This window comes from Dysidea avara, chromosome 9 (assembly GCF_963678975.1).
Source record: "Dysidea avara chromosome 9, odDysAvar1.4, whole genome shotgun sequence".
In the NCBI taxonomy this organism is placed as follows: Eukaryota; Metazoa; Porifera; class Demospongiae; order Dictyoceratida; family Dysideidae; genus Dysidea; species Dysidea avara.
In genome coordinates, this window is record NC_089280.1 from 1071276 (window position 1) to 1086612 (window position 15337).

General features: G+C 38.2%; 2 protein-coding genes and 1 long non-coding RNA gene across 3 annotated transcripts; 2 read left to right on the forward strand and 1 right to left on the reverse strand.

The window, feature by feature from the left end:
• The first annotated feature begins 101 nt into the window (after positions 1-101).
• On the forward strand, positions 102-8375 carry LOC136265373 (G-protein-signaling modulator 2-like). The gene is made up of 7 exons (XM_066060196.1): positions 102-148; positions 296-335; positions 378-567; positions 615-702; positions 754-872; positions 8064-8165; positions 8212-8375. Exons 3-5 carry the CDS (start codon positions 386-388, stop codon positions 826-828), a joined length of 345 nt encoding a protein of 114 aa, XP_065916268.1. The 5' UTR covers positions 102-148; positions 296-335; positions 378-385; the 3' UTR covers positions 829-872; positions 8064-8165; positions 8212-8375.
• LOC136265368 (uncharacterized) lies at positions 1943-6590 on the forward strand. The gene is made up of 3 exons (XM_066060189.1): positions 1943-5745; positions 6125-6218; positions 6370-6590. The coding sequence occupies exons 1-3, from the start codon at positions 5580-5582 to the stop codon at positions 6578-6580; spliced, it is 471 nt and encodes a 156-aa protein (XP_065916261.1). The 5' UTR covers positions 1943-5579; the 3' UTR covers positions 6581-6590.
• Positions 7935-15331, reverse strand: LOC136265377 (uncharacterized). Its single transcript, XR_010705485.1, has 3 exons — positions 15065-15331; positions 8776-9032; positions 7935-8148 (listed from the first exon to the last, which is right to left on the reverse strand). It is a non-coding gene; the product is annotated as an uncharacterized lncRNA (long non-coding RNA).
• Positions 15332-15337: the final 6 nt, after the last annotated feature.

Below are 15337 nucleotides of genomic sequence, written 5' to 3' on the forward strand. Positions count from 1 at the left end.
GTGATTCATTGGTAAGTGTGTGTGATGTTTGATAGCTGTAGTGTTTGTTGGTTACTCTGATGATCTATGTATATCTGTATACACAATATCTACCCATGCAGACTCCTGTCCTGAAGCCGACTACTGCCACTGAGAGTAGTAAGAAAAAGTAAGCAGTTATATCAGGAAGTGTTGTTATCATATTACACTGTTAACAGTTAACGTTGCACTTGTAGTACCGTATTTACTTGATTTGTGCCCCAGGGATACTATTCTTTTTTGCCCATATAGTTACAATTATATGTTTTGTTGCTAGGGTTATGGTGGATAATGAGCCTGGTGATGCTACTAAAGAGGTGTGGTGCTTGTCTTTATATTGACCATCTGTATTCATTCAGCTAACAAGATGGCAATGGCTTCAGCTTACAACAACCTTTGTGTACTGGTGAAGATGCTGGGTAAGAAGGGACTACAACGTGTGCAGCAAACTGGCAATATGGCTGGTATGGAGATAGTGACATCACGACTACGCAAGGCTATCAGTTATTTTAGTGAGCACTTGTTCCTGGTGGAACAGCTTTATGACAGGTGGGTGTGGCTCAGTAATGGGTGTGGCTAATCATGTGATACAACAGGTCCAAACAGAGTGTAGCGTTTGCTAACTTGGGTAGTTGTCATGAGATGTTAATACAATATCCGTTAGCTATACACTACCATTACCAGGTACCTGTCTGTCTGTCAGTGTGTACATGCTATAGTTTCCATCTGTTACAGCAACTAATAGTTACACAAGAGTTACGAGATTATCGTGGGAGTCTAGAGCTTTGTGTAATGTTGGTAATTGTTTAAGAGCACAAGGACAACTAGAAGAAGCATACCCTTACTACCTTAAGGTTTGAGAAGTGAAATACTAGTTGATTGTAAAGAGCAGATAAAACTGTGTGGCTGCTTCGGCAGTAGATCGGCTTCGGCAGTAGTTTTGGTCTAATTTTTAAAAATTTCCTGGGGGCATGCCCCCAAACCCCCTAGATAGTTCATGTTTTGCATTTCACCAAGTGTGCTCTGCGCACTGTGAAGTCATTTCTACCAGTGTGCCCCCCCTTAGCAAAATCCTATAGATCCTACCCTGGAGCCCCCCCCAATTTTTGATAGCTGTCTCCGCCCCCTGAAGTACATATAAACCTTGAAGAGCTGAGTGTTCAATCATTTAAATTCTGCTAGCTATCACCACTGACCAGATGTGGGGGCCAGACATTAATTTTGAAGTATATACTGGATGTATTCTAAATCATGATCATGTACTTCACAGAAGTTTGAAATTGATTAAGGTTTCCTGTGGCTTAATTTTGTTGGTAACTCCAAGGTATTAAATTTGGCACTATCGTAATCTAGTATTAAAGTGGGGGAGTATACTACACCTGATGGTCTGCAGTTGGGTGGAGCTAGCTACCTGCAGGGGATAGTAGAGGTATATACGTGTCTGGTAGGCTCAACTGGGACACCATACAATCTGATAGTTATTATTAGTCATTGTAGCAAATCTTCACCTGTAGACAATTCTGTTTGGTTGGTGGTGATTAGAATTCAGTCACATCACCACTAGCGTATAATAAACATCATGATTGAGTGACCCTATTACAACAATATCCAGTAACAACTATTAAGGCCATGGCCACAGCTAAACTTTAACATGGTAGCTATATATATAGGTGATCACAGCAGCAGGGGAGGGGGGTACCCTAGATACTTAACATTTTCATATTTTATCTCCTCAAAATTAGTGTTGTTTTAGTTATAACTAACTAAAACTAAAGTGATTTTACTTTTATCTGAAACAAGTTTTTAGAATTTTTGAAAAGACTAAATGTACCTCAATTTTTACATTGAAACTTATAAAAAAATACTTAATGTTTACAAAAATCATGTGCATTGTATTATACTTGCATTTGATAAAGAATCACATAGGTAGCTACTACGTTCATTATTGAAACATGGTGGGTTGAAAAAGAACGTAACTGCAACAAATTATGACAAAAATATCACATCACTGCTGCACACATGCAGCTCCAGTGGCGAATCGAGGAATTTATAAAGACGTTTTCCTGAGGGGCATTCCCCAGACTCCCTTAGCATGGTGAATGTGCTTTATCCATGTCAGTATATATGTCCACCTTCTAAGTTTTGAAATTTAGATGCTCTGAGACTGCATTTGGTAACAATTTTAGTGTGAAATTATCTGTAAAATAATTGCACATCATTTACTATAGGCACACACTGCAATAATTCATTAAAATACTCAACTGTTGCATCATCATTTAAAGGGGATTTCTGTGGAAACCTTGAAACCCCTAAATCCATCACTGCCCTCTTAAATTTGAACTCATGGGGATCAGCGTTGAAACCGGGTCACTACTGCTGACCCGGATGACCCACTGACCCGGATAGCAATCCGGGTCAGACCCGGATGTGACCCGGATTGACCCGGATTAAATTAAGCCGAGGCGCGCGATAAGAGCTATGTTTCGGGTATTCTTGAGCGAGCGAGACTACGTTTTTAGCGTTCGATTCATGTTGAGTGAACGAGTAGTTATGTGATAACTACGCCGGTAAGTTTATAATTTAAAATCAGTCAGTGGGTTTGGTTCCACGTAGTTACTGTGAGTTTACAGACAGCAATTGGGTGTGGCTTCGTACATACTTAGTATTGCATTTTCCCAATATAATAAAATGGGTGTGGCTCACAAAGTACTTATCCTGCTGCAAGACTAGACCTAGACTATATACAACTCATACAATAATCGATTAGTGGGCGTGGCTCCACATAAGCTTGCTCACAGCAACGGACACAGTTACATGCTACAGACTGCACTTACTAATAAATGGGCGTGGCTGAGCGTATGTTTGTAACGCGATAAGTGGGCGTGGCTCACGAAAGAGCTATGCGACTAGCTTTTATAGGTTCCACGTCGTTAAACGATCAATTTAGTTTCTCACGTGATCCAATCCGGGTCAGACCCGGATAATTTGTAAACCGGGTCAGACCCGGATGACCCGGAGAAAATGTGACCCGGATGACCCGGATGACCCGGATGACCCGACCCGGTTTCAACGCTGATGGGGATGCAGCAGGAATACCACACTATGGAAAAATATATGGGATTAGGACAGGACAGTGTAGGTACAGTGTAATAGGAATAAGGTGCCCACACCTTCACCCGTGAGACATCTCCTGTGGGATGAAACTACCTTGAAATTATTGTCTGAAAGTAGTGATGTTACCAATTTGATTGTTCTATTAGAGTGTTTGAGCAACTGCTCTTTTACCCCTCACCCAGAATCTAGTTACCTACATAAGACGGAGTGACGTTCGGTGCCCTATGTAACCTGCCAGCCTATAATATCAAACAATCATTGGTAACCCATAGAGGTGGTTCATCCGAATCCCCTTGCTATGGGCCTGTTGCTAAAATCACTCTCATATTCAATTTCAGGGGTTTAATGATCAAACATTTCTTAGGTGGCATGTACATGGTAGGATGTTTACTATAAACATGCAAGATTGAGATAATCACAATGGAATAGTAACCCTACTGGTGTTGTGTTGAAGTCATTCTCAAAATTCGAATATCAAAAATTTCCTGGAAGTTAGCATGCTTTGCATCATTAATGTGGCATACCTTTCCACCAAACAAGCTTTAGGAATAACATCACCAAGTCTGGCTATGTTTGTGTTAGATGTTTTGTAAGTCGTACATCTCACCTAATTTTAACATTATTAGATGTATAAGTATACTTGTAATGATTAATGTATTAACAAGCAGCAAAAGTGTGTGCTTTCAATTTGGAAGGAGTGTCTGTGGTGCTAACTACTACATTCATACTAGAATCCACTCACACCAACTCATCGCTAGACCAACACCACATGACCGTTCAAATCCCCTCCTAGCACAGATATTCCTGGGGTTTGCAAGTCGAGACTTGATCAGGGTTTGCATCTCCAGTACTTCCCCAGTAGGTGAGGAATTGTAATTTTCAGTGACACAAATTCCCACCTCAGCCTGTATTAGTGGTAGTCGGAGATTACATTGATAGGTGCATAATTCACCTTTTCTGTGGAACAACATACCTGCACCTGTCTTACAGATAACCAATATCAATCCATTCAGTGCTGCCCTCAAACAATTTCTTTTGTACTGTTTTGTATTAGTGTATTGTCCTAGTATCTTTTCTGTTTACTTGCATTGCTTTTGTATTAGTGTATTGTTCTTGTATTCTTTGTTCTGTTGTATGTACTTGTGGGGAGCACATTTGCAGGCCCAGCCCCTTGTCATTTGACAAAAAATGATAAATAATAATAATACAACTAGGGGTATGGTACAGTTTAAATCACATGCACACTAGTCCAGCTCTGCTGACCCTCATGGATTTACTGTGAGTCTCATGATTTCACTATCAAGCTCAAGGGCTCACAAGCAGTAGCTCTAAACTCACGGTTTCTAATTCTCACGGATCATCACCATTAGTCATCTAGTGTCTAAACTGAAGTCTGCAGCAATGCAATGAGCCAAGGAAGATAGATTGTGTCATACACAACATTCTAGAACAGACTAGTCTTGCATGCCAGATGGTATGTGTGGGGACAGAAAATAACCCACACCAACTACATATTGATGACCAGCAATAAATCCATTAAATCTTTCATTGCAAAAGCTTCATGAGACAACAACAGATGCTAAAATATGGTTAATTGGTGATTTCAATGCTCCCTGCATTGACTGGGAATCTGTCTCTTTCCATAAACAGGACACATGTTGCTACCCACTCTGCTCTCATTGATGTAATGCAGGAACATGGATTAGAACAAATAGTTAACCAACCGACCTAACATCAAAATATACTTTCTGTTTTTCCTAAATCACCCCAATGACAAGTACACTGTTGACATCTTACCTGCATGGCCTTGGTGATCATGATAATATTGTTTGTGTCAATATCTAAGTGCAACACAATAAATAAACAGAACTATAGAGAAATCTACCTGTGTCATAGAGCCAACTGGGATTCTATAAAGCAAGATATAATTTCCTTAACGAATAGTCCCGATTTTAGCTCTCCTAATAACAGATCCATAGATGAGCTCTGGATGAAATTCAAGGATACTGTTTTGCACAGTATGAGGTTACATATACCACACAAGTTTACCAGAACACATTGTGACTTGCCATGGTTAACCTCTACTATAAAACAAATAAAGAAACATAACAAACTATATCACCAATACAAGGCATCTCTCTCACCAGAAACATAAAGGAGATTTTTGACATTGAAACATGGCAAATGAGACAATCACACGATGCTCACATTTCTAAACTCATTATAAATTCAGAAGATGGAACCTCTTCAATAAATTCAAAGAAATTTTGGAGTCTTATTAAGAAGCTGAAGAAGGATATAATAATGGAGTACAGGCTCTTAACGCCAATAATAAAGTTATTACTAATAGCAAAGAAAAGGCAAATGTTTTTAACTCACACTTTAAATCAGTATTCACCAATGAACAAGATTATATACCTGACAAAGGTCCCAGCCCACATCCAGTCATGGAGGATATCAATGTAACCACTTCTGGTATAATTAAATTACTTCTAAACTTGGATGTTCACAAAGCTTCAGGTCCAGATGAAATAAGTACAAGACTTTTAAAGGAAACTGCGGAAGTCACAGCCGCTGTCTTAAAGTTAATATTTGAGAAATCACTGGACACAGGTGAGGTCCCCTATGATCGGAGAGTGGCTAACATGGCACCTATTTACAAGAAGGGGGAACGATCAGCTCCTCAAAACTACTGTCCAATCTCGCTCACGTCTACAATTAGTAAAGTCCTAGAACACATCATATCCTCCCATCTAATGAAACATTTAGAAAGTAACAATTTACTTCATGGGTCCCAACATGGCTTCCTGCACGACACTCCGTTACAAATAGTTGAGAATTGTAAGTACCTGGGCATTACTATACAATCAGATCTTAAGTGGTCCAAACATACACAATATTACTGTTAAAGCCAGCCGTACCTTGTCCTTTCTAAGAAGCAATCTTAAATTAAATAATCAACATCTTAAAGAAACTGCCTATTTTTCCTTAGTCCGACTACAATTAGAATATGCAAGTATCATTTGGTCGCCATGGCAAAAAAGAGACATAGAGAAGTTAGAGAAGATTAATCGAAGAACTGCAAGGTTTGTTGCAAACAATTTTTATTGTACTAGCAGTGTATCAAGTATAATTCATCAACTTGGGTGGCAACAACTAGATATATACTCGTAGACATAACTTCCATTTGTGCTTCCTTTTTAAGATCATTCATAACTTGACATGTGTCCCACTCAGTGACATCATTTCATCTAATACCACAACAACAGCAGAATCCACCATCACAAGAAGATCTCACACGAACAATATTTTAGTTCCATTTGCAAGAACAGACACTTATCAGCACTCGTTTGGACCTAATGCTTGCAATATCTGGAATAACTTACCTAATCACATCAAAGAAATTACCTCTATTGAACAATTTAAGAATCAGATTAATCAATTGTAATTGCATAAATCCCCCCCCCCCCCCCCCCCCCCCCCCCCATGTAAAGCCTTCGCTTGCGAAGTTGACACAGTAATAATAATAAATACATAAACTGACTGGCATGCAAGACCACAAATAAACATCCAAAGTTGCTGTGTCATTTCTTTCCAGGGGATATCCCTGGGTGTTCCCCCGGGCTAACTTGATTGTAGTACAACTATAAATGTTAGGCAACAAATTTAATAGAAATGCAATCACATGATTACAAGCAGGAAAACAGTAGGGATTGAGACAAAGTTGTGAAATACTGGCTTTGAACCTTTTACTTAATGCTAGTGAAATGGACATGCAGTGACTGGACTTGAGTTTACAAGATCAGAACTCAAGTGGTGAGCCTACTTCATTGAAGGTGAAAGTGCTTAACTAGCTAGAATGACATCATGAGCACTTTCACCCAGCTATACAGCATGTTTTAGGTATGTAGCATGTGTTTGGTATGAATTTCATTCATCAGTCTCTAAGTAGAAATTGATATTTCTCAATCCGTATCATCACGTGATATTGTAAGTGCCTTGTGCTTTCAAATTATTAGTGATTAAGTAATGGCTTATAGTCTGAACATAACTATTTAGCTGGAGAAGTGAGAAGACTCCTGCGTACACTTGCTGTAGGTCTAGAAATCCATGCATATGTAGCTTAATGATGCACTTGTTTTAAATGCTATATTGATGCCCATAATATGAAGATGGGCATGTGCATGTGTTGCTGGTCTTGTCGCAGTTCCAGGCATAGCTTGAGGCTATGTCACCTGCTATCCCTACTTTAGCTATGCAGATACAGCAATCTATTCTGGACACCAAGAGAGAGTCTCAAGGTTTTATTATTTCCTAGGTTGGCAGGCCTGCTAGTTTTGTCACTACCTACTTTGCAAGAGCCTTGTATTCTTTCCTATGCATTTTACTGCTTACAAATATCTTCTCATAACACACTAGGCTGCAAACAAGCTTGTGCCATTTCATCAACACCACAATTGCTTGTATTTTGTAGTTTTGTACTGTTTTTAGACTGACTGATCGCTATACAAATATTTTAATTTATTTGCTGACCTACCAATGTTGTATTTGAGATATTTCCAGTAAACAATTAATTAAGTTGAAGTGGCCACCAAGAAAGTACACATCATTAGCTATGTAAACACTTGAAATAGTAATAAGGTTCACACAGTACACACACATCCATTTAGTGGCTGTTAAGGACGGACAACGTATCTGTCAAGCTACTATGAAACCATGGAGTTGCTTTTAACTATGCTTAACCTTCTACTGGTCGACACACAACCCTCCAAACACTACAACTCCAAACACTACAACTCCAAACAGTGCTTTTATTTATTTTGTTTGAGTCTGTACAACAAATTGGAAAACATACATACATCTAATATTTGTCACTGAAATAAAGCCTAGCTGTATGTTTGTATAACTTAGCATTTTTGTTTATCTTTTAGTCGTTTCTTAGTACTACCAAGATTCATGTTGATTTGGTTACCCTGACTGTTCCAGGGCTAGGTAGACATTCATTCTGGACAAGTACTACACAAAATAAAATAGTAAGCATGTAAACTGCATTACAACTTGTACATGTAACTAATACAGGCAACATCATGGTCCAAAGCTAGATAACCTCTTGTCTGCCACAGCTATGTGTCATGAGAGTAGATATGCTGAAGAAGATTGACAAATGATGTATTATTTATATGTAGTTGTTGTACTGGATCTTCGTCTTGGTGTCATTATGTTCAAAGTACACCATAACCTGGTATCCAGCCCTATCATATAACAGTATACTATACTAAAACCCTGTAATGGTGCAGTGCGTGTAAGTAATTTTGTACAAATCACTGTATATCAAAGATCCCATCCCTGGTTAAGAATCAAACAGTGACACTACAAATTAGTGCTGAAACAATTTGTCTATTTCGTCACATGACACAATTTGATTCATAAACACACTATTTAAGGATGAAGCCAACTTTGAAGCTTGAAGATTGTGAACAAGGTGGCATAATCACACTGAAAAATTCATTTTTAGAAGAGACAGAAATAGCTCTCAGGCTTTACTTTACTGCTTTTTTGTGGTTAATGCATAATCAAATAGTCAGTCATTTTCTTCACAACAATTATTCAAATAGAAAATTTATGTGGAGAGGTTTCACATACTTTGTTTCTTGTCTTTTGCTGTTTTTGAAGCTCGATCATCAATTGGGGTTGTTTATCATACTGCTTCAAACATGGTGGTTCAAATCTGGCTCCTCTTCACTTATCATCACTGCATGCTGTCATTGAGATGTTAAGTTAGTTTTGTGCAATATTTTTAAATAGCTGCAGTACAATTTTTGTTGTTTTTAGAATTCCTTATCCTCTTTAACTGGTACTATACTTGTGGTAGCTGTAACTTGACACTGGATAGTTCTTGCCTTGAAAGAAAGGATGCACATAACTTTATTATATTTCACTGAACACAAGTAGACATATGCACAAAACAACAAGAATTATATCCGGCAGCATATCTAGCTTACACTGGCTGTGACAGTTCAGCCAGCATGCCTTTAAGCTTTTTTCTGGGTTACTGTTAACACACAGAGGTTTAGCAGTATCTAAAAATATTTTCATAGCAACTTCAAAGTATACCAGTCTGTTGCAAAGTTATTCTACTGCATCCTATCCCTTAAAGGTTACATGCTAGTCACCAATACCTAGGCAAAGCAAGTGAAGAAAGAGCAAAAGGAAGTGGCAAATTATGGCTACTAGTATTGAGACCATGTTAGTGCCACACTGTGACATTAGTGTATCAAGTAGCTACCCAATTATGTTTGTCTTGTCTAAAAAGTAAGCTAACAAGTGGAAAACTGTGTGTGCTACCTAGCATTGAGTGTTACCCTTGAGATAACAGTGTCATTGCCACGCCATGACAGTGATGTATCAATGCTAATGACAGCTGTCTTAAACAGTGCAGAAAGTAAGCTGACCGTAAAATTGATTTGGCGTTGCTGACTTTCGTTTGATGAATGTAGTATACAACCATGGGCAAGATCACAGGTTACCAGCTATTCAGTAACCCCACCACAGATTTCTATTGGATTGGTAGCATCAAATGAAGTATTGTGTAAAATTCTCTAGCTTACAGAAAAATCTCAATAAGCAGCCACCTCTTTTTATGACACCTGATCACTTCTAGTTGGTCTCAAACAGGTGTACTTCATGATCTTATTAATGAGACCACCTCATTATAGTGACCATGTCAAGTAAGTCCCAAACATAGCTAAGGTGTACTTCATGACCTCATTAGTAAGACCACCTCATTATAGTGACCATGTCCAGTAGGTCCGCCAAATACTTCATTACCTCATTAACAAGATTGTCTCATTCTAGCGACCATGTCAAGCAAGTCCCAAACATAGTTAAGGTGTATTTCACGACTTCATCAATAAGACCACCTCAATAGAGTGACCATGTCAAGTAGGTCCCAAACATAGCTAGGGTGTACTTCATGACCTCATTATTAAGACCACCTCATTATAGTGACCATGTCCAGTAGGTCCGCCAAATACTTCATTACCTCATTAACAAGATTGTCTCATTCTAGCGACCATGTCAAGCAAGTCCCAAACATAGTTAAGGTGTATTTCACGACTTCATCAATAAGACCACCTCAATAGAGTGACCATGTCAAGTAGGTCCCAAACATAGCTAAGGTATACTTCATGACCTCATTATTAAGATCACCTCATGATTGGGCAAGCCTGTGAGCCCCACATAAATGACAAGTATGTGCTGCTAATATGTATGTATGTTTGTATGTATCCATCAGTATATGTAAATGATAAAATATAGCATGCTTGCCCCTCAATGCTGTGTTAGCATCTTACTAGCAGTGACCTCATTAATATGACCACTTCATTATAGTAAACATGTCAAGTAGGTCCCTAACATATAGCTAAGATGTACTTCATGACCTCATTTACATGACTGAAAGGTTATAATAAATATTTTAAGGTCTGGTTACTAGCACTATAGATAGCCTCGGGTGACTTTTAAGATCACTATCAATAGTGGGAGATCTGCTATCAGAGGAGGTTGGACGCGTTCATGCGAGCTATGCTTTAATTACATTCTTTGATTTGGTATTTCACGTGATCATCAATATAGTCACAACACAAAACTAAAAAACGGTGGGGATCGGTGGGGATCATTAGATATTCAGATCATCCTTTGTGTAAGCTTCAAGGGAATGTACTTTGTTTTGTAATCAGTGCTTGAATTCCGTGTGTAATTAATAAGTTGCAGTTTGGTGCACACTACTTCACACCTTCACATATGTATTCTATTAATGAAACATGAACAGTGAGTTATTCTGAGATCGTGATGTATTAACCTCCTCAACAAAAGGGATTTTGTGTAATTTGTTTTAGTGGCGCTTAAAGCACGTCCAACCTCCTCTGATCTGGTATAGTTGTTATAGTTGTAATCCCACAATCATCTTGATACATGATGTCACAACAATCATCTTGATACATGATGTCACAAGCATGCAGTATTTATATATGTATATGTAATAGGATGGATGGCTGCGGTATTCGGGATTAATAGTGCGAGCATTGTAAATAGGAAGCAGTAAAATAGTGCGAGGCGAAGCCGAGCACTATTTCCTTCCTGTTTACAATGCGAGAACTATTAATCCCGAATACCATGGCCATCCATCCTATTGCAAATTAATACGAAAACCATAGCAACTGTTGCTAGGCAACAGAAATTGAAAAATAACCGTTGCAAAATACCAATCACACTTAGCAACCGCTGCCTAGCAACTGTTGCTATGATCTCAAAATGAATTTACTTTAGCTACAGTTACCTAGCAACCGTTGCTAAGCAACCATATTGTGTTATACCTTGGGGCCTCTATCACTATGGTGACAATAGTTGTCAAGTCGGACATTTACTTCTAATATAAACACACCACACTATTTTAGCCAATCAAATTAGTATTATAGATTTTTGTCAAGGGACCTTGACAAACAAGTGTAATACTAATTCTATTGGTTAATCGCTTGACGTATTTCAATATAATACATCAAGCTGCTATTGAGAGTATTATACAGTAACACATTCAGTTGTTGGATTAACAATATAATACCATGTGCTTAATCTGTAACAAGACTAGCATGGCACAACAATGTATGACTTGTCTATTGCTAAACAACTTATCACTACTCATTCAGTGATAGATACCTTAAACCATAGATAATAGAGTACTTAAAAGGGATAGGAAACGCAATAACGTGACGTCACAAAATACATACACTTCTATTGGAATTTCGTGTATTACGTCACGAACATACTCGTTACGCTTGCTGTGCTTGTATCAAAGAGAAACAAATTGTTGTAATGACAGAATTTTGTAACCAACGACTGTGAAACTTTGCTACAGTGAACTCAAGTAAGTAATCGAGGGAAATAGGATGGTACCAACCCTCAAGGAAGTTATACGCAAAATTAAAGGAGATTGAAAGTGAAAAAAAATGGCCCAAAAATTACTTTAAACCACTTTATTTTCTTCGTAAATATATTCTATCCTTTTAACTGTGATAAACCTATTCCTTACCATTTAACAGAGGGAACCAGAGGAAATATCGGAGCAAAACAGGAACTGTTGCTTGAAGAAACGACTAAGTATCTTCCATTTTTAACCAAAAGTTTAAACCACCTTGCAGTACAACGCAACGGTAAAAGACTGTGTTGGTGACACGCCTAGCTTACCACAAGATTCGAAAGTGGAACCGGCTATAAAAGAAGCGGTATGGACGAGGCATGAAGGTACTATGAGCGAAAGTGTGACAGCGTGTAACAACCACGGTTAATGCGATACCAAGAGTTAATAATGGGAGAGCCTCTCCCATTATTAACTCTTGGCGATACGCTTTGTTACAAAATCTACGGTCTAAATTCTCTCGCCAAAATCTCTCACATAGGCCTAAATACTTGCTGTAGTCTGTTGGATTACTATTTACGCTGCTTAGAACACTAATTCTCATGCTTGAGCACAAAACTGTCTTGTCCTATCAAGTCACGCGTAACAGAAATCAAACCGGAAATCGCTTGCGTTTCCTATCCCTTTACTCTATTATCTATGCTTAAACACAGGCTGAGACGCAGGTTTACACAGGTGGCTGGTAGTTGAGAACTTGTTTCTTTACCTAAGGCCAGGCATCAATCACGTGCACACTTATTTTGATGCTAACAAGGCTGGCTATCATTTTACAGCACAGCAAATCTCATGTAGGTAAAATGTAAGTAATAGTTACTTAAGGTTACGAGATAGTGAGCGACTGTCAAACAAAAATTTTATTAGGTAATTAAGGCGGGCTTGGTGTTGTTGTGTTTTGTATCAGCTGGTAACAGGCTTAAATTGTTGGGAGAATAATAGCGTGCTGACTGGACAGTTACAAGGTAGAAGAAAACACACGTAACAGTACAAGATAACATCAATACAACACACTTAGCAACTGGCGCACCTGTAAGCGCATGTGTAGTTTTGCTGACTAATGGTGATATTTTCCTGAACCAAAAATCAGGACTGTCAAACTAGTTGTTAACATTTTGTATAAACAGACTACTAGTCTGGCTTCTTGTCTAGGTCCTGACGGAGCCATTTGTTAGAAACAATGTTTCTAGTGCTTGTGATATCAATTTAAAAATTAATTTTGTGACCACAGTGTCTTGCTTTAGGCCATATTGTAGTCATATTTCAGCAACTATACACATTATTCACAAATCCTCTTGTCAGTCCCTCACAAGTGATGTTCTTCAAACCTTAGAATTGTTAGTAAGTTCTCATGGTTCTTCATTGGTCTGATTTTTGGTTCACAGTTTTCACTGTTTGGCATGGGGACAACTCATGTTTCCATAACAACATTTGAATTCCATGTTGATTTATGAGAAGTTAAGAATGCATAAATATTTGATAACAATGCATTAAGAAAAATTAAACCCCTAATCATGAAAAATGATCGATAGTGTACATGTGGGGTTTACAGTATCCCGTAACCTTAACAAGCTTTAGCTAACGTTTATAATAACAGACAGCTTGATTTAGAGTACTTCTTTAATAATGACCTACCGCCCACATGGAAATCTGAATTTTGGTGGATGAGAAACAAGCAATCAAGTTTTCCTGGCCTAACACTACATACCTAGACAGGTAGTGTCAAGGCTATGGGATTTAAACTGTACCATACCTCTACTCAGTGATCGACAAAAAGCATCTATGATTTATACAACACTAGAGAGACTGCTGCTTAGAACAATTTGAAGTGCTCACAATAAATATTGATAGGCATTCCAGCCCGATTTTTAAATTTTGGAAAAATGGAATTTTTATATGCTCAATAGATAGAGTATTGATTGCCGATCTCAGAAATATATAGTTTGTTGGGTTGGAATTAACTACTTTGGCATGCACAGCACTTTAAAACTTAAAAAAGGTACATTTTTCTCCAGCACTCCCCATACATTTTAAAGGGAAAAATGGCACAATTGAATCAGGAAGCCATCTAGCAATCTGGACTGTCTTGAAACTGCAATTGCTTCTAGCTGCAAGTTTGTACATATAATGAGAGTAACTTCAGATGTTATCGGATCTCAGCAATCTTTGTATGCTTTGCAGTGAGTAAATATGTTCAAGTCACCTACTGTACACTTCTCAATACAATGGCGCATACCCACAGGCAAGAGGCTATCTCAAGTAAGTAAAAACATCAAGTTAACAACTTATAAAGGTAAACAACTAAAGTGGAGGTGCCACAATGATGCAACAATACCTAAGGTGGAGTTGTGGTTTCAATTACGGCATTGTTATGCTGACTTTGAAGTGGTTTGTATTTTTGAGCTGATGACAGCCATCAGAAAATTGCTCTGGAGCTTAAAATCGCTAACCCGAGCAAAGTAACTACATACTTTAAAGTAAGCACCAGTGACTACCTTCCATCTGACACTACGTTTTTTTAAGTTCTAAAGTATTCTACATACATTACAAGGCTTAAAAAGATTACAAAACAACACAAAACTTACTTATTATGTAACACGCACGACAAAACTAAGATTTTCATGATGATCAGCGTGTGGACAAACTCCATAGCAATTTTCATCCTCATTGGAGCTCGGACTACGGAGCAATCCCAAGTTAAACACGAGTTGTTTTGTGCCAGGGTTCTATTAGGGAATATACGGAGAATTTTTGTATTAAAAAATCTTGGATACTGGAATGCCTAATATTGATACAACCATGCATCCTCTACACACTACAAGGATCTCTGATACTGTAGCCAAACCAAGTTAACTGCATGTACATCTGTGAAGACTTCTGTTCATAGTATTACAATGCACCCAGGAACAGACAAGCCAAACAAGTGTTGCTCTGCACACCTATCCACTGACAAGGTTACTTCCATACCTCATATCCTATTATTTGAGTTCCTTCCTCACGTACGCCTTGTTAGAAGTCTGAAATTCCCCTCAGAGTAAGTAAAAACGATGAAGAACAAAGATCACGTAACTAGTCGGACTTCAAGCGATGCGCGCTTAAAGTTTGTGTCCGACTGGTCGGATCTGTAGCAACTTCGTTTGGTAAACATGGTAACTGATGTAATGCTAACAAAATTTTGCCTTTCTCCACTAAATTTGCTGTAGCAGTAGAGATCTTAGTTCGCTACATTCTAATTTATGA